The 26,247-nt window shown below is 36.1% G+C and overlaps 3 protein-coding genes across 7 annotated transcripts in view; 1 reads left to right on the top strand and 2 right to left on the bottom strand.

Annotated features, from left to right (window-relative positions):
• Positions 1-9,073, bottom strand: part of LOC124643090 (serine/threonine-protein kinase Genghis Khan) — a 69,979-nt gene extending 60,906 nt beyond the window's left edge. For all 5 annotated transcript variants that reach the window (XM_047181940.1, XM_047181936.1, XM_047181937.1 and 2 more), the window contains exons 1-3: positions 8,946-9,073; positions 7,443-7,702; positions 1,017-1,196 (exon numbers count right to left, since the gene is read on the bottom strand). In XM_047181940.1, the coding sequence (XP_047037896.1) occupies positions 1,017-1,196; positions 7,443-7,530 (268 nt within the window). In that variant the 5' untranslated portion in view covers positions 7,531-7,702; positions 8,946-9,073. The remainder of the gene's footprint in view (positions 1-1,016; positions 1,197-7,442; positions 7,703-8,945) is intronic.
• A 595-nt stretch (positions 9,074-9,668) lies between these two features.
• On the top strand, positions 9,669-14,647 carry LOC124643012 (protein lines). The gene is made up of 2 exons (XM_047181848.1): positions 9,669-9,854; positions 10,087-14,647. The coding sequence occupies exon 2, from the start codon at positions 10,172-10,174 to the stop codon at positions 12,611-12,613; it is 2,442 nt and encodes an 813-aa protein (XP_047037804.1). The 5' UTR covers positions 9,669-9,854; positions 10,087-10,171; the 3' UTR covers positions 12,614-14,647.
• An 850-nt stretch (positions 14,648-15,497) lies between these two features.
• Positions 15,498-26,027, bottom strand: LOC124642927. Its single transcript, XM_047181685.1, has 5 exons — positions 25,696-26,027; positions 25,517-25,589; positions 19,901-20,043; positions 19,485-19,561; positions 15,498-19,359 (listed from the first exon to the last, which is right to left on the bottom strand). The coding sequence occupies exons 1-5, from the start codon at positions 25,735-25,737 to the stop codon at positions 18,684-18,686; spliced, it is 1,011 nt and encodes a 336-aa protein (XP_047037641.1). The 5' UTR covers positions 25,738-26,027; the 3' UTR covers positions 15,498-18,683.
• Between the last annotated feature and the right edge of the window lie 220 nt (positions 26,028-26,247).

Raw genomic sequence — 26,247 nt, 5'->3', positions numbered from 1 at the left:
ACAACTTTTGTGTTTGACTTCACAAAGTACGAGAAAAATCTATTTGAAAAATCTATTGAGACTGATTTGACTTATACGTAACATCATGTCTGGAGCTAATGAAATAGAAGAAGAAATGCTTCTAACTATCGGTCCACTGATCTATCTAATCTCCATACAATCCCACCTAAACGTCTAATGAGATTACCTATAGATATAACAATATGCTAGTTGATAATAGGAACTTGAGAAGATCGCTTGGAAGCCCGTATAGCATAAAAACAGGTATCTCCCGAGCCTTTCCAGAACTATGTTGGGGTCAGCTTAAAGTCTCACCGTATGCAGCTGAGCACCAATGGTTTACATGGAGTGACCGCCTATCTGAACTTCTCAACCCAGTTCCCTTGCAGCCCGTAGGTAAAACTGGTTGTCTGGCTTATTCAAGACTTACCGTAAGATATAAAGTCAGCAACAGCCTTCTCTCTCCGGAGGCTACTGTTGCAGCACTCATCCTACAAGACCAGTAGCATATCCACGAGGGTTTCCACACTGAGGCCGTGAGTGCGGGGCGCTTGCAGCCGCCGAGATATAAACATCGTCTCGACACCCCTAGGTAAGAGTTTTTCTGGCTTATCCAAGACTTACCGTAAGATATAAAGTCAGCAACAGCCTTCTCTCTCCTGAGGCTACTGTTGCAGCACTCATCGTATAAGACCAGTAGCATATCCACGAGGGTTTCCACACTGAGGCCGTGAGTGCGGGGCGTTTGCAGCCGCCGAGATATGAACATCGTCTCGACACCCCTAGATAAGAGAGGTTTTCTGGCTCATTCAAGACTTACCGTAAGATATAAAGTCAGCAACAGCCTTCTCTCTCCTGAGGCTACTGTTGCAGCACTCATCGTATAAGACCAGTAGCATATCCACGAGGGTTTCCACACTGAGGCCGTGAGTGCGGGGCGCTTGCAGCCGCCGAGATATGAACATCGTCTCGACACCCCTAGATAAGAGAGGTTTTCTGGCTCATTCAAGACTTACCGTAAGATATAAAGTCAGCAACAGCCTTCTCTCTCCTGAGGCTACTGTTGCAGCACTCATCGTATAAGACCAGTAGCATATCCACGAGGGTTTCCACACTGAGGCCGTGGGTGCGGGGCGCTTGCAGCCGCCGAGATATGAACATCGTCTCGATCTGTTTGAGGCGTTTGATGCCCAGCACTGGGGAGAATAAGAAAACCATTAATTGTGTAATTAAATATATTTTATAGTATTGTAAAGCTCGATATTTGTTTGTTTATTTGAAAGCGCTAATCATACTAATGATTCCTTTTGAAAATTTGACTAGGATTGAAACTAAGGGCAGTTCCACACAGCGGGCGGAGCTCCGGCGCGATCTCATGGTGGCCTGGAGGGAGCGAGTGTCGCAACCCAGTGCAGGGCACGCCACCATCGTGGCGGTAAGTCCCCTCTTTGAGGAGTGGCTCGGGAGGAGTCACGGCGCCCACACGTACCGCATGACGCAGGTCCTCACCGGACACGGTTTCTTCGGGAGGTACCTGCACCGCATCGGTCGTGAGGAGGCGCCCGGGTGTCACCATTGTGCGGACAGCCCCGAGGACACGGTGAACCACACAGTCCAGGTGTGCCCCGCATGGGAGGGGCACCGCCGGGTCCTCGTCGAGGCTTTGGGCGGCGGCGACCTCTCGCGTCCGGCCCTGGTTCAGGCCATGGTCCGGGGCGAGAGGGAATGGGATGCCGTCGCCTCCTTCTGCGAAGCGGTCATGCTCGAGAAGGAGGAGGCGGAACGCCAGAGAGTTCGCACCTCTCATCCCGGCCGCCGCGCTGGACCAGGTAGACACCATGGGCGCCGGGTGTCGCGAGATGACTCCCGGCCACCGTAGGCGTGGGTCTGTGGGCGGTGAGTTCGGGTGGCTCATCGTCCCTCTGTCTACTTAGACGACAGACCCGTGTCGACGGCGCGCGTTGTTCCACGCGCTCCTCAAAGAGATGTCAGCAACCCCAGCGGGGCCCAGCATGGCCAAGGCTTGCCGGGGCTGCGGGTTGTTCGAAAGAGATACCGCGGCCCTGGTACATAAAAGGCCTATGACGGAACACGACGGTTTTTAGTCAGTAAGAGTCTGACACTCCCTCACCGCTGCTAACCCACAGCGGGAGGGGTCATTTGATGATTTTTGACGTCGGAAAAAAAAAAAAAAAGGCAGTTCCACACATTCAATAAGATTATGTTCGATGTGTAAATAGGACTGAGTTAGAGTTCGGTCATCAATTTTAGGGGTGTGTACTATAAGTAATTAGCCTCATTGAAATATATAGGAACACAGTTGAAAATATACCCTTTACATTAATATTAATATAGTTTAAGAGCAGAAAAAAAGTTAAACAATGGTACCTAGACTCAGGAAATACCGGATTTCAGACCAAATTGGCTAAACTATTTAAAATAAGGATATTAAACATTATTTATTCATCAATCAATAGTAACTACGCTAAACCCAATCGCGGATGATATAGCTAATAGGAAAATGGTACAAAGGAAAAATTAACAAATACCTACATTATTATGAACAATAAATCCTATACAATGATTAAAAATAAAACTTTTGATTGTAGGTGCTCGTAACGTCCTGCTGGGGCTGCGGGATTGTTCGAAAGAGTTACCGCGGCGCTGGTACGAAAGGGCTTAAGAAGGAACATGGTGGGTTTTAGTCAGTAAGAGTCTGACACTCCCTCACGCTGCACCCACAGCGGGAGGGGTCATTTGATGATTTCCCAAAAAAAAACTCGTAACGTAGCTTTATTTTTGCAAGTTCAATAAGGAAAGCTGATAGGAAGAAGTTGTTTTGCAAAGTTGAAGGTCGGGCGATGTAACATATGGCACATGCTATAAATGGAGACAATACATTCAAAAGCTAATATCTGATGGTGATGACGAACGGGAATAGAAGAAAGATGGGAATGAATTATCAAGTTTTCATTTCAAATATCGATACGAATATTATAAAACTTTGTCTGTATAGTTGGTTCAACTTCAATGTATTTATCTTAGGCACTACTATTGACTGGCAGGATTTACTAAGAAAATTTTTTTTGTTAGATAGCTCATTTATTTATCGAAAAATGGTAGTTTCAAAACCGGGTGCGAAAAGCGAGAATAAAATAATTTCTTCAAGTCTTAAACATACTATTTCAGATTAATACATTAGTCTACAATTTGATTGACAGCATAACCATTAGACGGCTGATTTACGAACACAAATGAACGCTCGCATCTATAAACGAGTTGAACATATCACTTTGAGTATCATTCTTCCTCGTACTCGCTGTAAACACACGCCTGTTTACTAATAACTCAAATGCGCTGAATTTGTGCAGTTTATTTAAAAAGAAAACATCTGTTAATCTGGTTCCGTTTAATTCGGATTAAATCAACAAAAGTATGAAGGTTGGTGTGAGTGACTTCGTTTGATTCCTTTGTGACATCATGGCGTTTTCTCAAAAATACAAACCTAAAGTTATTAACAAAAATGCTGAAATGATTAAGAATATATCTTAACCACTTCACTGTTCCCGATCAGACACAATAGTTAAACAATCGGTGTGTATCACATAGTACTCATGGGACAGGGAAGTTATTAAATGTACCCAACATCTGCCTAATCTTTTCTTAACTGTTTTGGGGTCTGCTACCAGTCTAACTGGATGCAGCTGAGAACCAGTGTTTTACATGGAGCGACTGCCTATCTAATGTTGAACTCCTTCCGAGCAGGAGTTCCCTAAGAGTACCCACAGTTTCATTATCTGCATCATTTTTGCATTACCAATTATCATCATCTCAGTGTGACGACGTCCACTGATGAACGTATTCGCTGGTCTATTTCCAAACGAACCAGTTACCGCTCTTTTGTTGCAGATTTAAAGCTAAGAAACTTCAAAAATACACAGATTTAAAAAGCCAAACTAATCCTTTTATTAGTTTTTAAGTAGGCGCCTCAATACGACACTTGTGAAACAATAGCCATAAAATGATTAATTTCTACTCGAAGATATAGATTGACCGATAAGAATACGCAGTGGCATATTTACACGAGGTGAATCAGCTACTCTATTAATACAAACAATTACGATTACGATAGGATTAAATGGTTTATGAAAGCCAGATTTGGTACGTGTTAAACTCTTGGAAAGATTGCAAAGTAATCGTCAAATAACTTTGCACTTTTGAACTCCTTTTTTTTGGAGTTGCAAATGTAGGCACATTTTCTGGCCTTCCAAAAGCTACCCTCATTTATCCTCTGAACAGTCCAGTAAATTAGAAAATTGAAGACATGCCAAGCGTTTATAATACGAGGTCAGGTACAGATACTAGGATATCAGAAACAATAGGATCAATATCCGATGCATTACTAAACATTTTTCCTTCCGCGTATCAAAGCTATTGGAAGCTATAATTTTGTCATTTTCCTATATGTGTAATTTGCCATTTTACGGAATTAGTTTTTCGCGCCACAAATGTCCTTACTCGGTGGATGTTCCGGTGTATTTGTATATTCTTACTCGCTTCCTCAAGTGGTTTCTCTTTAAACATAAGTTACTGACTAGCAGTTCCCTGCCGTTTCACCTACGTCTAGCTAGAAGGACCTGCTTCCCTCACCCGGATAAAATATAGCCTGTGCATAGCCTTTCTCTATCGGTTCAGAAGTCTTGGCGTGAACAGCGAGACACAGAGACAGACAGTTACATCCGCGTTTATATTAGCACAGATTACTTAATGGTAAGTAATAAGCAAAGGTTCAAACAGTGAGATTTACGGCTACAAATCAATGCACAAGACAATATTATATTAGGTACGAAATTATTGTGCTAAAAAAAAACCGTTTAAAAATGTATCGTAGCCTTTTAGGACTTACGCATATGATATGCTTAAAGCATTCAATCTAGGTTTATTAGTTCAAAATGCCAACTTACATAAAGAGAGTAAAATGGCTTTCCTTTTTTTAAACGGCAAAGCGTGTTCCATTTTTCAGGAGGCCGGTAAATGACCGAATTGGCTGCCGCCCAAAGGCTTTACAACATGAAGGGTAAAATGCCAATTTGGAAACACCCCAAACCAAAACGTTGTCAGAGCATTATACCAAAATATGATGCAGATTGAAGGTGGTGCACGACACAATATTGAAAACCATAGTGACCACATTTTTGGCAAATATGAAACCTAATCAAAACTGACACTAATATTATAAACATGAAAGAAAGGATGTAAGTTCCTTTCATGCTAAAACTACTACTGAATGGATTTGGTACACTGGCAATACCTAATATAGCCATACATAAAGTATAAGTCTATGTTTTACGGATGCGGAAAATAATTCCTACGGGACGCGGGTGAAACCGCGGGCGCAACTAGCGTAGAATATGATACAATCCCATTAAAAAGTCGATGAACTAACACGGCGCGTTAACATAAAAAAAACTTCATTAGACAAACAATCATACAGGAAATAACATGGCTAAATTAAAAAGGACATCCCATCACTAAAATGTATGTAACATATATGTACATCATAAACGCACATAGTAACACTATGAATCAACGCCTGCAATGCTAATTAGTTTACAATGGTGGGATAGATAATTGGCTGTATGACTGAAGCAGCCTTGGAAAAGGTGCCAATTGAAAAATCTTTTTGTTTTTAGCATATTCCATAATCAAAATCGTTTGTGGTAGCTGGCCTAAAAAAGACTGATCCTTAGCTAAAATATGTTGGGGTCCTCTTACAGTCTTAACTGGATGCAACTGCCGATGTGATCTTCTCAACCCAGTCTTCCCGAGCAACAAAATGCCAGTGCCACCTTTTGCGCCAGTGGTGAAAAATATAACAATCAAAGTGGTGTTTTTTAAACAATGTAGATTTGTTTAGACTAAACATCCACTATTCTGATGGAAAGTGAAGATTATGTATTAAATACTTAATTCCAAACTTATTATAATAATAGATAACTAAATAGGTGTATTATGTAAATATAAACTTTATGTTTACAATACAAATATTGGGAGATATTAGACATGATAATATAAACATTAATATTTACTCAATTTATTCTAATTCTTGATCATTGATAAAAAAAGTTAACCGTTATGCAAATATGTAGTATGAATATTACGTAAAACAAATAGGACCATTTGGTGACCAAATATTATTTGTTTTTTAGATAAAACTTCTGTGATAGAAGTATTGTATAAGACAGCTAGACCTTATTGGTAAAAATGGAGATAATTGACGTTGCATTCTTAAAATGCAGGATAAAAAGGTCATCATTTTGTAAATACGTTAATAGTACTTGTCAGATCAGGATCACTTCCTTGGCTTGAAGAGCAGTTTTAAGAACTTATACTCCTAATACTAATATAACCTACCACCCAATAGTGAAAGAATTTTTAAAAACAGTTCAACAGTTCCTGAGACTTGAATCTGAAGATTGAAGAAACAACCACCAAAAATGTTTCCCTCTATAAGTATAAGACAGATAACAAAGACTCGATATTGCAATTTTCTATTAGCAACTACTTAACTAATTATGCAAGCTAATAAAGTAATGAATATTTTTTACTATAACTTTCCAAAAAGTACCCATTGAGTAGGTACTTGACTTAGAAACTTTATTTTGATATTAGATTGGAAGTATCCCTATTCTATGTCCCTGAGGATTAACAGGATTTCATCATTATCATTAGAAAGGAAGAGTACATCCCGATCAGAATGTTGAAAGTATGACCAAATATCAGCTTTCAAGCACCAACATAGATATTCTGTCTAGGTACAAAATAACTTCAATAGGATGAGACTAGACTAAATTAAATAAGAGACAGTGGTAAGTAATTAACACCTAGATCAGTAGGTGTAAATTACACTTACTTTCTATCTAGTTAACATGCCTGGGTGACTCTGGCTAGCTTGCAGGTACACTTATATTATTTTAAGTTGTTGCATATTTTATACTTAGCTCTTCAAATGTTAGATAGTTGATGAAGACTTATTGAAATTGTAATTGATACATTTATTTACTGTATAAGGGACTTACAAGAAAAATAATTTTCATACAACTTTTTATATAAAAACTCAGTTCATAAATAAAATGCAATCTAAAGAGTTGCTAAATCAATTGTATTGTTATTAAAAGCAGCAGTCTTTTTGTTTAGAATGTATTTGTGTAAAAAGTTCGATCAAGACAGTTTACCTTTAGTTTAGTATCAACTGAAAAGGAGTACAGATGTTTAATTTTCAACTGTGTTCCAAAATTACATAAAAATTAGAGATTCATACTTTTATTCTAATTGATTTACTTACCATAGTGATGAAAGTAACATTTACAAAAATACATTGAAGGTATACAGAGTAAATAAAAAAAAAACTACACAGAAATGAAATTTTGCAAAATAATTACCTGGCACATTATTGGAAGGGCCTAAAGCCCTATCCGGTGAAGAGTCCTCCTCGTCAGACATATTGGCACCGTTCACACCATCAACCATGAGTAACACTCACAAATTGTCAACACTCGGAGACAAAACACTTCATATTACACTAACACTATGTCCTAAGAGATTCATGTACAAAATCTACTTTTTTTTTAAACAAGTTAAGGCATGCAGCTTATTGTTTTATCTGTGGTGTCAATGTGTTCCATTGTTGTTTCTTCAGCATCTGGAAAAGACGTTTTGTATTGGCTGAATGATATTATTTCAATGGCTTTTCTAGAATTAAAAGGATGCTTCTTTTGATGGAAGAGGCTTCATTGAGACTTACTACATGTGCTTTAGTAACTTTTTACATCATTTTAATATTTTATTTTTCTGATTGTGGGTAGGTATGTGATTTTTTCTTGTTCATAAAGAACAGTAGATTTTTTATTCTACCTTTTACTATGAATATTGGAAGGTAGATATTTTACCAGAATGTATAACTTCAGAATCTAAAATAATATAAAAATAGAACTTTATTGAAGCTTTTCACATCAAGACAGAAGGTCACCAATATTATAAATAGTTTCATGTTTTAATAACATAAAAATAGATTCCTAGTGTGTTGAAATATTGTCCCACATTCAAGAAATTGTGAAACTTTCATATCTAATTATTGTTATCTAAAAAATTAACATAGGTGGTTTATCTTGCTGATAAGGTGTTTACTGTATTTTATTTACTAATTGTGATTGTTTATATTTTTTTACTTTTTTACGCACTCATAGATGCTATCTTTTTATGTTGCACTTCAAGGAGCATGACTCAAGAAAAAATGAAATAAGTCTACCAATAAAAAGGCGAGACGATTTCTTTGTATGGCTCTTAAAATAAACAATTATTTTAAGATTTCTTTTTGCGCAAAATTAACTCACATAATAGCTTAATTAAAGCTAAGTTTAGTTCTAAACAGGAAAATAAACAGTAACTAGTATAAATAGTTGTAAGTCGTTTAATAGTATCGGCGCCGTGAGTGCAATTCCTTTAACGATCTCGCCTAGGGTCAACAGGAAATCAAAACCGATTTTAGCCATTGTCTAACAAATCAAAAGGCGACAACTGCTTTCTATTCATTGATTGCAAGGTTGCGGGTGTCACACAATACCAGAGCGCTTTCGCAATCCCTTACAAATGAACTTTTATGTACATTTTTATACCAAAAAAAGAATAATGAATACCGTGACATATCGATACGATTTCCGCATCGCGACTATAAATAAACAATAACATGTACTTGCGTGCAGCTAATGCAGCACCCCGTTGATGCATTTATATTTTCATTATATTTTTATATCGCTCGGAACCGAACACAATACCACTGAGATCTTAACCTATATTTTTTCTATCGATTGTTATGCAAAAACACTTAGATGAGTCATCGTTTACACTTTTATACAACACCACAACAACAGCTTTATAATATTCACCTGGATATTCCGTTAACTTTAATTGATTTTGGCTATGGCTACTAAATCATTTTGTTTAAAATATTTTTCGATCCTTTCGAAGCAGACATTTTACTCGGGACACTGGCAGTGTTGCTATGTTGAAGAAATGAGAAGTTTGTAAAAATAAACAAGTTCGTCGAATGGAAATTATCTACAAGATAAGATTTTTACATTGTATAATTTTACATTCATAACAAAGTAAAAAATAATGCTCGAGTAAAAGAGTAAAAAATTTAATACAATGAATATTGAATCGCTTCAAGTTCAAACTTTTGAAATTATATAAATAATGCAATTTAATAAATGGATCATGCAAGCTTCATAAGAGTTTAGGGACTGATTAAAATTATTTAGCTTTCGTTGCGAAATATTTATGTATCATTTTCACTGATATTAACATTTTAAAACTAAGAATGACAAATCGAGCAAGAATTAACTCAAAAATGTGCCACTGTTTGCTAAACACAGAAGTCGTCAGACTGGCAACGTCTCTACCGGATGTAGAGACGGAAATACTTAAAATACTAACACTTTTTATTTATTATTTCAACTAATTGCTAATATTTATCAATTATATGAAGAAAATGCTACTTTATAATTTATTTTAGTAATTGTTGATTCATTATTTTTACATTTGAAGCGAGACTTTTACCAAAATGCAATAAATTCCTTTGTAAAAAGTAGCTCCATTGGTCGAGCGTCATTTGTACGTAATGGAGTCGATGTTCTTTTCGACAAGTTGTAATTGAAATAATTATATAATTTTGGACGAAATATCACATAAAACTGTTTGTTATTGTGTATTACTGGATTGCAGTGAATGGTTATAGATAATATATGGATACCATAAGCGTTATTAAGCTTTCAAACAACCTCGTTTTATCAATGGTATGTGTGACATCAAAATATTTTGGAAAGTTCGTTCAATTTATCTTTTAGATCTAATAAAAGTGCATAATCTGACGTAAATACCCTTAATTACGTCTCAAATAGTGATCCCCATAAGTTATTTGCAACGTGCTATGTCGTAATCTTACAAAAATCCGAAGGCTTTGTCGCCCGCGTAATTGAGTAGCAAAACGGAAAGGTCATGCATTCATATTCACCTTTTTGTTTTCAGAACGATGATCGTCTTTATATAAAAGCAATTGTGGTGCGCGAGCAACGCATATTATAGTTTTGGCTGCGAACCAGGACAAGTGTTAATGGTTTTGAGGGGGCATCTCTGTGGACCACAGTTAGATGAAGGTATGGCCTCAGATCAACCTGTGAAGAAGAAACAGAGGATAGACGCGCCAGATATCGACGAGGGTAGCGATAGATCCACGGAGGATGTGCTCACTGACATATTTGATGCTGAGACTACCCCTGCGGAAACATCTGAGGAGTTCCCATCCAGGAACGGTGAGTCACCCGACAGCGGAACAGTCAGCGAGGATGCCGTTGACTGTTCCAGCCTCCTGAGACTACCCAGTGACACCAATGTGGAAATTATACCATCCTGTTCCAATTCAACTCCACATTGGAGCTCGGAAGATGATAAACTGCTTGCCGAGTTGAGAATACTACAGGATGCTCTTGTTGGTCAGTGTTTATGTAGATTTAATGATACTGCGGTAACTCAACTCTTTGACAGACAACTTAATATTGTTTCTTGGCCTCTGACATGTTCGCTCACATATTTATCTACAATGCAGCTTATGTTCGATATATATTTAAAACAAAACAGTACTGGCACCATTTGTTCAAAAATAATGCAAGCATGTGACATATTTGTTAGAAATAGGCACGATTGGATAACGGAGGTTGTTGAGTTGGCAGATCATAAGAGTAAATTCATAACATTTGTAGCTTGTAGGGTATTAGCTAGCTTTCTAATAGTCTCCAAGGACACTGTAGATGAGAACTGGCTACAACAAATTGCTGAAAACATTTACCTGTTTGATAGAATCAACAGGATTACAGTACAAAAAATTAACTTCAGTCTAGATATTATTAAGAGGATAGTTGAGTGGAAGGATGTGGAACAACATCCTTTAGAAGACAGTAGTTATATTAATTCAGCAGGGACCATGCAAGTTCAAGAAGATAACCCGTTTAGGAGTAGTGTTGGCTATGGAGGTAGCAGCAGTGGTGACATGCCTTCAAGTTCCCACAGTAACTTGCATTGTGCATTTTCAAATTTACAAACACATGGTGCACCATCTACATCCTCAGAACAGGAGGGTTCATCAACGTTCAGACTAAACGAGCCAGTATTAAAGCTGTCATCTCCTGACCAAAGAGAGATGGAGCAATCGGAGTCACCTGAACCTCCTCAGTCGAGGATAGAAAGAGTGAACGAACATGGTTGTGTCACTGTCATACTCACCGACTCTGAATCCTTTGACACGTCTCACATAAAATGCCTAACAATAAAAACGCTAGAGCATCACTGGCCTGTGCTAGTAAAAAATATGAAGCTTCTTCTTCTAAGGTACCTGAATTTAGCAAATGCTGAAAATTGTATACTAACCTTTTTCTCGTTATGGGAGAATATTATAAGTGTGAAAGCGAATCTCTCAGTTATAGACACCAAACCATTTTATGCTGACTTGCAGGGCTTTGTAGACTTGTTAAGAAATACAGTGCTGCCCAGTCTAATATATACTCATTTACTAAGTTTGTTCAATGAAGTTCTGTGTTATGGCTCTACTTTAGCACTACAAGATATTTTGCCTGAGGAGATATGCTGCCTGGCACACTCTATCGTGAGATTTGTCAAAGACTTCAGGTTACTAAATGATGTAAGGGTGCAAACAAGTAGAAGTGGTTTTGGATTCTTAGGTCATGAATGCACTATTCTAAGAGATTATTCATTAGCACCAGCAGTTGCGCCTTTGTCGTCTTCAATACAACTGGTAGACCAGAACTATGGGGAGGATGAGGATGAGCATGACGAATCGCAATCAAGGAGTGAGGTTGACAAAACAATGCTACAGAGAATGTCACTATTAGTACTGAAGTCTGTAGCTGTTACTGTAAAAGAAATGCGATGCGATTCCTCTGACAGCTCAATAGACTCTTCAGACTATAATGCGATACAAGATATGCAGATTGTCGAACGATCTATTCGCGATGTTCTTAAAAAGCTTGATGTTTTTATCAGAAATAGTTTAGAATTCCATCCAGAGACTCCTTTTACGAAAATGTTGATACATTTATTCAGCGAACAGGATGATTACCTGATTGAATCAATGGTGTGTACTCTTGATATTACTGTGGGTATTGTGTACAGAAACTCGATGTATCCTGACCTAATACCAATGCTGAACCCTATATCTTCGTTCATAGAATTCTTGAAGGTTGTGTCACATGATAGCGATGTGTTACTGGATTATTTAGTGAGCAACGAGACATGTTTCTTGCTATATCTATTGCGATTCTTGAAATACGTGAGAAGGAACTGGCCTAAGTTTTTAGAGACTTGCCAGCAAGCAGATTCTGGGGGCAGCAGAGGTCTGGATGATACGATGAGGGTTCTGATCCGATTGAGGTTACAGATCAGCAGACTGGTTTCCAAGTCTCTATTCCCATACAATATAAGTCCCGTGCTAAGATTGTTGGAGGTCTGCGAGAGTTTGTATGAAGGTAATGAGTTTAGCTGAATATTCAATAAATCATGTCCTGAACTTTTCAAAGCAAACTACAAGTTTAAAAGAAATGCTAGACTGGACGAAATATGTTTTAAAATGTTTTAATCAGAAACTGAATGTTTCGATTTTGACAGCAACTGGGATTTTGCAAGTGTATTGAGTAAACAACTTCTTGTTGTTAATTCACAACGCAATTCGAACTTTTTGACCTTAGAGATCTCGAAATCATAATTTCATGACATATGACGTCATAAGTAAGGTCTAGCATACCATTCTTACATTGAAATAAACTATCTTATCTACAAAGACTGCCAACTCATTTAACATTCCAAACTTTGCTTAGTTATGTGTAGTAGTTAGCTATAATTAATTTATATTAACTTTTAGTGCTGTAACATTTGTAATATTATGTGTAATGTTAGTTTAATCTGTAATTATGTGTTACTCAGTCTTCCTTTTAGAGTATGTTCCTTTAATGCAATATGATTAAATATTGGAACACTGTGCTTATTTAATGTACAAAAAAAATAGTTAAACTAAAATATTTTTGGTGTTAAACTTTGTTGTGCTGGAAAAATATTTTTGATATTTTAAATGTTTTGTGCTGAAAACTTTGCAATGCAGTGTTCCAAAAATGCCCAGTAATGTGCCTTACCGTTACGTAAAATAGGGTGCTCAGTAATAATATTTTTATGTAGAAATAAAGTGCTTTTCAAGAAAATATTTATATAGTATATTTAGTGCAACCATTTTGCATAATAGTGTTTATCAGTAGTCTAAGATGATTTTTAGAGTTAATTTATTTTAGTTTTTAGTTATTCGGTTGTATTATACTTATGTTTAGTTTCGATATTGCATATAAAATGCGGGTCTAATACATTTTGTTTAAAACTAAATTATATTCCATGCCACAATGATGTACATAAATGCCATCAATTACCATTTTATAAGTAAATGTAATCAGTATTAATACAATATCCTAATTTATATCAACATTATAATATTAATAAAATATTATTGCTGTTTGGTAAACTTATTTTTAATGTCATTGCCAATATTTTAGCACTGTAAAGAAAACAACTTTATTGAGTTCGTCTAACAATCTTTTTAAAGTTCTAAAATCTTGATGAAATACAGAATCCAACAGCCCAGTATGAAAAAAAACTTTTTTTTTTTCGAAATAATTCTTCATATTATAATTATAAAATTGGACAATCAACAATCTTGATTAAAATCTTTCCTATCATATCATCAATCAATCAATCTTCTAATGCTGGACAGATTTAAATAAATTTTATACAAAAAAGATTATAAATAAGTTTACTAAGCAACAAACCATGCTTCGACTACGGGATCTTATATTATATAATAGCTTTAAGTGATAGAACGACAACAGACTGTTATGTAGGTATAAATGTGTCCATTTTGTTACTTCCATGTAGCTATTAAGATGTTATTTTAGTGTTTTTTTCATTGGTTAATTGATATGATTACTGAATCTCAAAATTGTGGACCTCTTAAATCTGCGAACAGTTTAAAGTCTCATTATCAATATTTCAGGATTGTTATTAAAGAAAATTGGCAAAAAAGAAAAAAAAAAATTTCAAAAATATTATTGGAAATTCAGTGCTATAGTAAGTATTTTATTAAAATAATTAAACCTTGATCTTGCCAATAATACTACCGGAAAATAAGTATTATTATCATGGAATACTTTTTCACATTATAAAGTATTTTTTTTTAAGTATTAAAAATTTGATAGCAGTCAATTTTAGATTCCCTTTCCCCAGGCCATTCTTAGAGGCTGATCATAATGAACTATCTAAGAATCATGCATTTTAGTTTACCTGATACTTTATTACAACTACTTCATGAATATATTTCATATTTTTTGGCTTTCGTTTGTATTCTAAATCTTAGGTTAACTAAGCAAAAATTCAAAATTTTATATTTATAAGCAGTAATTTAAGTACTTGTTATTGTTAAGTAACAATAATTTAATTTAAATAACGACATTAAAATGAAATATTTTTGTACATGATGAAATTTTCAGTTTTATTTTGATATTGACACATACTCATACTCACCCCCACACTCAATAAACCATATCACAAAATGTATAATTACATAATTTCATATCTCCCAACAGTTATACAAGAGCCACTTATGTCTTGTGGTGGACGGATCTATGTCAAGCCTTTGATAAGGTCTCTCGAGGCCAGAGCACACAAAATTCGAGCAGCTATGGTCGGTAAAAAGCTCCCGATATATAAATGCACAATTTAAAAAATATAAATGAACCTATTAATTTGATTGCATAAGTTTTAATTAAAAACAAGAATTTAATGATCCGGAGTTCCGCAAGGTACTATCTTTGGACCCATGTTGAATGAGTAAAATCAAAATCAAAAATCATTCATTCAAACTTGCCTGCAAGACAGCACTTTTTGAACGTCAGGAATTTACAATAGACAGCCCCCAAAACGCCCACCCTTCACCACTTCCTATGTGTTTTTGCTGGGAAGAAGAAGTGGCGCAACAAGCTCCCCAGCAACACATGTCTGTCTGTAGGTTAGAAGAACCTTAAACAATGTTTGATATGTACATTTGTATAAAATGTAATTTGTACTTTACAATAGAGGACAATATGCAATATTGACCACATGCTAGCTAGCACTCACCCTACATACCTTAACTAACTCAAGCATTTATTAAGTAGTTATTCTTGTCTTAAAGCTTTGCTTGTCCGTGTAAATTACTAGTGGCTTTGGGATAGCCGAACTGTATGAATAATACACGAGGTCTACTGCTCAACCACAAAGCGTCAAATTAACGATGATTCCTGTTAACAGAAAAAAAAAGGACAATTTGTAAGGAATTGAAACAAAAACCCAAATACGTATCACCAATTGTATTTCTAATCATAATTTACAACATATAACATACATTTAGCATTGTACACAAAGTCTAACGTTCGTACAATCACACTTTTATACATATTGCTTATTTTTGGACGCAGATCCCATTCAAAACGGGGTTTAAGGTAAAGATTCCTATTTTATACACAAGATTTGTAAAAAAGTGAAAACTTCGCGGGAAAATGTATGCCAAAAAGCATGCAAGAATCGTTTTAAAATATGAAAATCGTTCAAATAATTCATTCAATTGCATAATAATATAAGTGAAAACGCAATAACGTGATAAAAATCTCAAATACTTAGGAAGCTAAAGTAGTCTTTATAAGTCATGTTTTTACGACATTTGGCTACAAAAATAAGACCACGGCTTTTCTTAGAATACACCAGCCATAAGCCTAGTAGGTATTTTGTGAAATTGAACAGATAGGTCGCTCGCTAAGGCTGTGTTCAAACCAAATAGACTGTCAGCCGCCGAATGTGAGCGAACGTTACGCAGTTTATTGTATTTCCATACATATTCACTTTCTCGTTCACATCTAACCGACGGCACGTTCGGCAGCTGACTGTCAGTTTGGTTTGAGTGCAGCCTAAGGGTCCATTTAGACAGACCGGTTCGGAGAGGAGAGCAAATTCTTAACACGTTGAAAATTGAGTACTTAGTATTTGTAGTAAGGTTTATTTTTGCATGTGCACTGCTTTTGTCATTAAGAATGCTCGAAGGCGCTCGGTGTGAAGCTGACCGGCTCCGATCGCGTACTTTTTGTCGGTCTTTCAGATGTCTGCCTCCGATTGTATACTCTTTCAGCCGTTTCCGGTCTGTGTCAAAAAAAAAATGCGCGCCGATGCTCTCCGAGCCGGTCTGTGTGAACGGATCCTAAGTCTGTGGTCTCATGAAAAAGCTATGGAGTTGTATAGCAATACAAAAAGTATTCGTGCATATTTGGCCTCACAGCAGGTAAGAATTTCATAAACAGTAACACCACTTTTTTCTGACATTCAGATTATACAAACTATTTTCAGAACAGTATAATATACAATAGTTATACATTTTGTCACACTATGTTCAGACCATTCGGCAGTTTGTGAGTTTTCAGTGGGACTATGCAAAGCGAAGAACATTATTTTGATTGAAAAACTAGCCTTCCGCCAACTGTTTCTTGAAGGAACTACTTCCTGAAACCGGGATGAAAAGTAGCTTGTATTCTACTCTGATTTATAAGCTACATTACTGCCAAATATCATCGGAATCCGTTCAGCCGTTTGTACGAGAGCATGTAACAAACATACACGAATTTTGTGTGATGCAAATTAGGACTAGCAGTAATTTGTATTATCTTTTCGAGTAATCCATGCCTTGCATAGTACACTGAAAATTCACTTTTAATCACACATTTCTTTCCAACAATTTTCTTTCTCAATCTCATAATATTATCTCTCTTTGTACAGTCAACAACAAAAATTTTACATTTGAGAAGATATTTATAATTTTAGTAGGAAGCAATCGTTGTTCTAAATACATTTTTTATTATTATTATAAGTTTTCGTTGACTTTAAAACTATCAGTTTTGATGCTGACTGTACAATATATTGCCGACACAATCTTGTTCATTCGTTGAAAAACATTTTCACTCTCATTCTCATTACAATTTATTTTAACCTTCTATAAAACTGGGCGCTTGTTTCTTCAATGTGAATTATGTCTCAATCACTTTAAATATTTCGAGACAAAAATAATTCCAGTTTCTTTGTATTTCTACCAACACGGAATAAATAACAAATGGAGAGTTACATTTTTACTGTATATTTACCGAAGTATACGTGAATGACTCATCTGGATACGTTAATCTTGCAGTTCTGAGTCTTACTTTGATTGTATATTAAACTCAATCAGGTTTATTTGTTTTAATAAAATTCAATGTATTTTTACCATCCATTTGTTAACTACTCCATGGAATCTTAATAAACAAAAAACTAAAATTTTGTTATAGCATTTATTTCTTTATTTACAATTATTTTGCCAGCTCAACAATGCAGCACGTACAATCGGCAAAAAATTCGCCTTTACAAAACTTTTTTTACCCAACTTTCAGGAAGTTGTCTCTTAGGTTTTTAAGACTTGTGAAATGTCTGCGCATTTGCTTACTTTATCTTTCATACTACACATAAATTACATAACAGTCCCTTTTTAATGTCATCGTTACATAGTCAAGCTCACATATGACATATAATATTTTACAATGAAACATATACGTTAGACATAATGTGATACTAAAATAAACAATCTCAATCTGACAGAGAAAACAAACGTTACTCACGCGAATAGCGAAAAAGTGGGGTATTCGTAAAATGTTGTATTGTTTACTAAAGACTCATATTAAATCAAATATTATATTTGCTTAACCCTAACTTGAGCGACTGCAGTATTTTGAAATCTTACGATGGGCAATGCAATTTTAGGTTTTAAGGTGTCTTAAATTAACAACCTTATTTTTAATAGGTACATATTGCGCCGACCCCAAGTAAAATTGGGAACAGGGCAGGAGAAAGAAGAAAAAAGACTAGGCATACTGAAAATCCCACATTTACGAATACCACACTCTATCGCCCATAAAAACATATTAGATTTGAAAACTTACCATTCATATATCTAAATTGGTAAACAACTTGACTGGACCGCGATATTCATTATCCGCAATTAAAATAAATTTAATAACAATCATGTTATTTGTTGCAATAAAAAAATAACACATTACACATATGATAATAAAAATCCTTATAAACATTATACAAATATTCGATACCTTGTGTGAATGACGAAATAAAATAGAGCGTTTTAAAAGCTTGTTGACAACCATCATGAAAATACATTGCAGAGTATTAAAATAAAGGATGAGAAAAGTATTGTTTTACTTTTATGAACTTATTGATCTTTTTATGTGTGCGACAACATCAAAAAAAAGTTAAGGAGTTTTTATTTTCAAGACAAAATATCATGTACCTAGAACCTGGCACTCCATTCTTTAATACTCTGTGTCAACAAGTCAAATCATAAGTCGTTGAGTACATAACTATTAGTTAAAACCTAAACATTAAAACATCGAATACGGAAAATAAATATCGCACCAAAAAAAAAACGTAAAACAAAAACAAAATTACATACATACTCAGGTATCATAGTCTTCATCAATCTGTAGATTTCCAGAATTCAAACTGTCTATATCAACTGGGGGCGCCTGGATCGGCTTAATTTCAATCTTTTTCACTTCGGGCCTACCCGATTTAGAGTTTTGCCTATGGATTTGTCGTAAAGAATTCTCTTTTTTAGGTACACTGACAATAGCAGCAGTGTCCAACAATTTTATCTCTGGGTTTGTTAAATTTTTCGTAAAATCTATATTTAGTATAGGCGTTATTGGCGTGACAGGAGTCCTAGGTGCTACAATTGGTTTCTCTATCACCGCTGGCTTTGGCACCATGTCTATTTTAAGAGGTTCGGGAGTGTAACTCGTTGACGGTTGAGGACTTGAGTACGTAGGGTTGAGCTTGATCACACTTCTGTGCTGGACTTCGTCGGTTAATAACGTCTCTTGGTAAAAGTTTGCGGTAACAACCGGTTTTTCTTCTGTTGACTTCTTTGATAGGTCTATGGCTGTATCTAGTGAGGTGGAGGTGACGGTCTCAGTTCGCGCTAGTTTGCTTGGCGGTTCCGTCTCGGTGGACAGTGCTCTCCGCACGGGGTCCCGGGGCGGTTGTAAAGGTACTATTTTGACGTCACTACTGCTCGAACTATTGGAATCTTCCCGCGCTATCCGCCGGGGAGGGACGGGCATGTCCGAAAATCTGTTGAAGACAAAAGTTTGTTTGTTAAAAAATTAAGAAAGAAAATGTTAAGATTCTGTCCAGGATCGAGGTGTATTTACTGCCACTGATACAGTGCTTAGGTTCATTTTTATATAAAAACTTACCTAGAAGAATTCGGAGAGCTTTCGGCACTCATCATTTCTTTTTCTTCCGCTACCGAGACGTCTGGGATATTCTTCACCTGGAAATGATAAAACATTGCAATTTAGTTCACTTATACTAGTTAATATGCTATGCTAATTACCCAGGTTCTTTTTCATAAAGTTTCCATAAAAATAATGTAATAACAAAGACAATTTATAGACAATAGGCTTCGCAAAAAAATAAACATGGACATACAGGCATGGAATTCTGCCCTATAGATATCAAGAAATAATTTTGAGAATTTACTATCAATAAAGTTCTTTTTGGTGGACCATTACTAGTCCACCAAAAAGAACTTTATTGATAGTAAATTCTCTAGACTAAAACAAACTATTTTTTTTTTTCTAATTTCAAGACCCATTTACAAGTTACTCACCAGATCCCTAAGGAAGTCGAACCTGGACTCGGCCAGGATGCACTGCTTAACATGCGAAGGGCTGAGAGTCTTCGCGTGCCGCGCCATCGTCACCTGCATCGCTTTACTGAGCAGAGACTCCACAAACAGCTCCAATGTTCGCGGTGTTGGATATAATAGGGCTGAGTTAAGGAATTTGGGAATAATTTTGAAAAAATACACATGTACAAAACCCAGCACCAAGTGGTATTGAATGTCAAAATCAATTGTCTGCAAAACATCACTCTTTGAACGTCAAAAATTTACAAAAGACAGACAAAATGCCCACCACTTCTTATGTGTTTTTGCTGGGAAGAAGAAGTGGTGCAACAAACTCCCCAGCAACACATGTCTGTCTGTAGATGTCTTCGGAGATGGGCAACAGTAGCTCCGAAGCTAAAAAATATCCCACACGCATGCCCAGCGCAGTGAGTATGGGTAAATTCCCCAGCTTGGGGAAGGCCGTGTCCAGCAGTGGACGTTTTTCAATGGCTTTCATGACGCCTACGAGACAAGTCATTTGTAAATTCATGTAACTAATGTATTCCAACTTTGTAATTGGAATAACTCAACTTTTTACAAACAACCTATTAGGTATTGTGAGGAATTTGGTAACAAATATTTTAATTTCAGAATGTTGAACCATAGGACGAAAAAAAAATAGACCTCCAGATTTTAGTTCATTTTCAAAATACCTCTACTGTGTAGTATAACTACAGCTACGGCAATTTACATACATACTATAATTTCTTGTTCTTGATTTAAATAACTACATGATAACTATCAGGGAGAAACCGAATTTACACAAATTGACGGTTTTTCCGATTACAGATTGCTTCCGTTTCGTGGTCAATTTTAAATACATTACAATATATGTTTTAAGAGCAAACTGTAATGTTTACAATCTCGGGTTTTTCCTTGACTTTTGATAACTAGCTGGACTGCATATCCATTTTCTCCAGTAGGTATAGTCTAATAACGCCAGTAGGTACCTTTAAGTAAGACTAACATACTGCTCTGAGCTGACCAAAGATCATCATGATCATGATCAAAGATAATCATGATGTCTTTTAAAAAAATCAAATTGTTTTTATTTCAAATAGGCCTTTGCAGGCTCTTATGAAACGTCAAATCGATGACAATCTAAAGTAAATACTTTTGGGTCAACATCATTCTTATGGGTACTTATTAAGATGGGCCTACTACAAAACTTTCAAAGCTTTATCAAAATCTCAAAAATCTGTGTTGACGGGTCGAACAAAGGAACATATTTTTAGCATGTCATGCAACTACACGTACAGCCCATTTTGCATGATAAATGATAACGCAGAAATAAATAAGATAGTGTAAAAAACACTCCATCTGCCTAGCCTTTAAAATGTGGTTGGATGACAAAGGACTAAAATGCAAAGTACATTGGTGCAGGGAAATCCTTTGATGGCTCCTTTCAGCTGTTGACTACATGAAACCCAGAGATGTCCAATATAGGTTTGGATAGGACGATAAACTGTAGGCATTAGGTTTGCCCGGTTAACTGGGTTGAAGAAGTCAGATAGGCAGCCTCTCCTTGAAAACACTGGTACTTAACCGCATCCGGTTAGACTAGAAGCTGACCCCAACATAGTTGGGAAAAGGCTAGGCAGATGATGCTGATCATAAGTCCAATATCCCTCCATAAGTATATAAACCATCGATAAGAGTTCTCAGAAACCGGCCATTTAAGACGATCTTATCCTGTACAAGGAAGAAGCAACGTGATACATCTCGAACTGTATTCGTGTTGTATTGAGTATATAGTCCTATTCTGGTACACATGACTAATTGTATCATCCGTGCGACGCCTCTGACGTCATCATTCATTGCCAGACAGGATCGCTGCACTGTTAACTGTACATTTTTATATCTTGCATGCAGGATGAAAATATGTGAGAAGATAAGGCTATTTTGGGGCATATCGACGCTTTCAGGATACGAGATATATTTAAAAAAGTATCCGACGGAATTTTCTTCGATTTTCCAGATATTAAATTTCAAAAATTCTAAAATACGTGGGTGAACAAGATTGAATTTGGAAAGGTCCTGACAAGGTGAAAATTAAGCCACTTATTCTTAGCGAGAAGTTGTGAACCCATAGGCCAAGAGTGTGTTCATATGCAAAATCAGAAGGAAATCCTGAATAATGTACTCCATAATTTGACATTGACAAATAGCGATGCAGTATAAAAGATAGATAAGCTTATTCAGACCGACTGGGTTCATACATTTTTTTATTCCACTCTAACATATCATATTAAACTTCCTACCTACGCAAACACTGAAACATGAGTTGCTAAGCTCGAAATAGAATACACTTTATCTCCTATAATTGGGTACATGTAGATGCAAAAATATACAGCAGACATCAAAATGCACACACGTAATTCTAACTTCCTTTTTTGCGATGACATCAGTATGTACATAAATGTACTGCATCCTTTACAGGGCATGAGGTTAGCTTCAGAGATAACTTGGATATTCATCATTGTTCTAGAATTTTCTACAGCAAGGTCAAGAATCAGTGTAATTAGATAAGTAATATTATTTACTATGTAAGTTTCAGTTCTTCTCGTAAAATCGCACAGGTACAGAAGAAAAGCTAATAGGTATAAGGTCAAAGGTTAAAATGCGTTTTGCGCGGTCAGTTTCTGATTTCTGGATGGGTAGTATATGTCAATATTTGTCACACGTTTACACGTAGTCGAGGTCACAGAGTATACCTACTAATAGCGTTATTCCTTTCTCGCGCTAGAATCATTATCCATCTAGCTTTTGACCCCTTGGCAAGGCTGGCAAACTTTCTGGCTTTGTAGTGATTTTCTAAACATAACCTTGACCCACAATTTAAGGTTGTCATGACCTACATCTAATAAGAGCGGTCCCAGTATCGATCCCTGCAGAACACCGTCAGTCAACGTAATGCTATTATTCTTATGGTGCAAGTTTCCAGATATGCCTATTTTGATGAGTTCTACCTTTTTAGGGTTCCGTAGCCAAAATGGCAAAAACGGAACCCTTATAGTTTCGTCATGTCCGTCTGTCCGTCTGTCCGTCTGTCACAGCCGATTTACTCGGAAACTATAAGTACTACAGTGATGAAATTTGATGGGAATATGTGTTGTATGAACCGCTACAAAAATATGACACTAAATAGTAAAAAAAAGAATTGGGGGTGGGGCCCCCCATACATGTAACTGAGGGATGAAATTTTTTTTTTCGATGTACATACCCGTGTGGGGTATCAATGGAAAGGTCTTTTAAAATGATATAAAGTTTTCTAAAAAACATTTTTCTTAAAGTGAACGGTTTTTGAGATATCAGCTCTCAAAGTCGTAAAAAGTATGTCCCCCCCCCTCTATTTTTATAACTACGGGGTATAAAATTCTAAAAAAAATAGAGGTGATGCATGCTAATTAACTCTTTCAACGATTTTTGGTTTGATCAAAGTATCTCTTATAGTTTTTGAGATAGGTTGATTTAACTGTAATTTACGGAACCCTTCGTGCACGAGTCCGACTCGCACTTGGCCGGTTTTTTAAGTTATTATACAAGTTGTTAACATCTACTATCTATCTAAAATGAAATTAATTGAACCTTTTTGAATATGGGCAACGCAGCCCTTAGTCAAACACAGACATACAATTGGCTTAATTAATTTGTGTTAATCAAACAATGAGGCAAAGCCATCTCAATTAATGTAATTAATGAAGCAGACTACTAATATTGACTCATATGTTGCTAATTTAATTAATTAAAAATATTCTTCTCTTTTTAGTAGTGACATAGATAAATTGATAATTAACTATACTGTTACAATAAAGAGGAAATATTTTTTGTTTGTTTGTACTGTAAAGACTCCGAAACTGGTGGACTGATTTGAAAGATACTTTCACTGTTGGGAAGCTAGACTCCACGGGATGCGCGTGAAAAGGGCTACTAATTCTCAATTTTCTAGCATAGTTCCTGAAGAACTAAGAAATACTGTATTGTTTCATGGATAAGTTTCTTCCACTTACAAGTTGAAAACAGACAAGTCTTAGGAATAGGGTCACGTAATTAAGGTCAGCTTTAGGTCATCATCATCTGCTTAGCCTTTTCCCAACTGTTTTGGGGTTGGCTTCCAGTCTATCGGGATGCAGCAGAGTACCAGTGGTTTACAAGGAGTAACAGCCTAACTGACCACCTCAAGTCAGTTACCCAGGGAACCCAATACCTCTTGGTAAGACTGGTTGTCACTCTCTGGCTTCAGACTAACTGTAACTACTACTAAGGATGTTCAAATGATAGACGGGACCTGCAGTTTCTCATGTTTCCGAAACACATAATTAAAGGGAAACCAGTGACCAAGTTACATGCAAAGACAATTTATTAATTTTAATAATGAAATTAAATACAGTCAAATTTAATTTCAGTTTATGGCGACATCATTTAGAACGATATACCAGTAAAATTTACCAATATCAAAGGTCTTGGCTGAATGCTATATGCTATTCCTGTCACTGGTTATTACAACTATTGGTTTTTATGACTAAATCTGAGTAGTTCCTTCAATATTGTTATAACAGATTTTGACTGTATAATAATAACTCTTTACAATATTCCCCCGTCATCATCATCATCATCTGCTCTGCGAGCAATTGGCCTGCCCATTGCCACTTCAACTTGCTAATCCGGTGGGCTATATCGGTGACTTTGGTTCGTCTATGGATCTCCTCGTTTCGGATTCGATCACGTAGAGAAACATCCAGCATAGCCCTCTCCATAGCTCGTTGAGCGACTTTGAGCTTTGAGATGAGGCCGATAGTGAGAGACCACGATTCGGTGCCATAAGTCATCACTGGTAACACACATTGGTTGAAGACTTTCGTCTTGAGGCACTGTGGTATGTCGGACGAAAAGACATTGCGTAGTTTCCCGAACGCTGCCCAGCCGAGTTGGATTCGGCGGTTGACCTCTTTCTCGAAGTTGGACCTACCTAATTGGACTACTTGTCCTAGGTAGATATATGAGTCAACAACTTCGAGTACCGAGCTTCCAACAGAGACTGGGGTAGGCTGAACATACCCCGTACTTTGTAGTAATATTCGTCTTAAAATCTAGAATAATTTGTAACCAATAAATGCATAGTTGAATCATAATAAGCTATAGGTAATAATCCTGTGCTAGAGTGAGTGTTTGTTTATATTATCAAATCTTCAACATTTCATAAATAAAGTCTTGATTTCTTTAAAAATCCAATAAGATTTAGCTTCATGACCCAGAGAATGTGAGAAATGTGAATATTTTCTTTTTTACTGTCAACAACATTGAATTCATACAGCCAAGATAAAACAAACAAACCTCTCTAAAACTAGTTTGTGATTATGTAAACCACCAAAAAGGTTGGTTAAAGGTTTTTTGTATTGTTGGACAAGTTAAACATTTTGTCCTCAGTAATTAAAATTGTAACGTATGGAGCTAATGAAAGCCAAAATGAGTAAATGAACATTCCAACAATGTAAATACATACGTGTTCTAAAACGACTAATACAACAATATAGCAGTGCTATTTAAAAAGGATATAGATTATGATTGGCACTGCCTGGGCAACTTTCCCCACTTCCTCATCAGTCTGCATAATCTTCTTGATTCGCCCCTACAAACAAACAATGTCATGATATCACCAATCTCTCAAAATTATTGACGAAAACAAAACCAATTTTCTCTTTGTTACTGTCGTTTTTGAAGGTTTTTTAACTTACGGCTGGAAACCTTGCATTGTATTTTCTTTTCTTGGAAGGCATTGTGGCAATCCGTTCACTTTAACACCAATTAAATGATAAAATTAGCTCACTTCACCATCAGAATGTTAACACTTCTCGCGCATTTTTGAGGTTAGAAAAGGGGGACGTTCGCTGCCCACTTCATTTATATACGAATTTGACAGTTTCTCCACCATTTTTTATGGTCAATTTATGATTAATCCACGTAATCCACAATAGTGATGAGTGAATTAAATACTAAGTAACAACATTGTAATTATCGCATAGTCCAAATAAGGAAGATTAATTGAGTATTTAATTTATTTCCATTTCAAACCTTGTTTATAATTAAATTGGCTGAATGAATTTGAACTTGGTCAGAGTTGATACAAATTTTAAAAAGTTTATCGCATTTCGTTTTGAAATGAATCATTTTCCACACTTTTAGTTAGTTTTAAAAATTGTTATGTAGTTTTATTCAGCAGTCTTTGCTTAAAACAAATAAAATAAGTTAAAGAATAGAAAACTATACTTTGTTGTTATTCAATACAA

The sequence above is a fragment of the Helicoverpa zea genome, chromosome 26 (assembly GCF_022581195.2).
Source record: "Helicoverpa zea isolate HzStark_Cry1AcR chromosome 26, ilHelZeax1.1, whole genome shotgun sequence".
In the NCBI taxonomy this organism is placed as follows: Eukaryota; Metazoa; Arthropoda; class Insecta; order Lepidoptera; family Noctuidae; genus Helicoverpa; species Helicoverpa zea.
Note: the sequence above shows the minus strand (reverse complement) of the source record. Positions and strands in the feature narration are given on the sequence as shown.

Coding starts and splice junctions, on each gene's coding strand:
- LOC124642927 (XM_047181685.1), bottom strand. CDS start 25,737: ATGCCTTCCAAGAAAAGAAAATACAATGCAAGGTTTCCAGCC. Junction 25,590..25,695: donor ACAATGCAAGGTTTCCAGCC/GTAAGTTAAAAA, acceptor GTTTGTTTGTAG/GGGCGAATCAAGAAGATTAT. Junction 20,044..25,516: donor GGCAGTGCCAATCATAATCT/ATATCCTTTTTA, acceptor TATATCCAACAC/CGCGAACATTGGAGCTGTTT.
- LOC124643012 (XM_047181848.1), top strand. CDS start 10,172: ATGGTTTTGAGGGGGCATCTCTGTGGACCACAGTTAGATGAAGGTATG.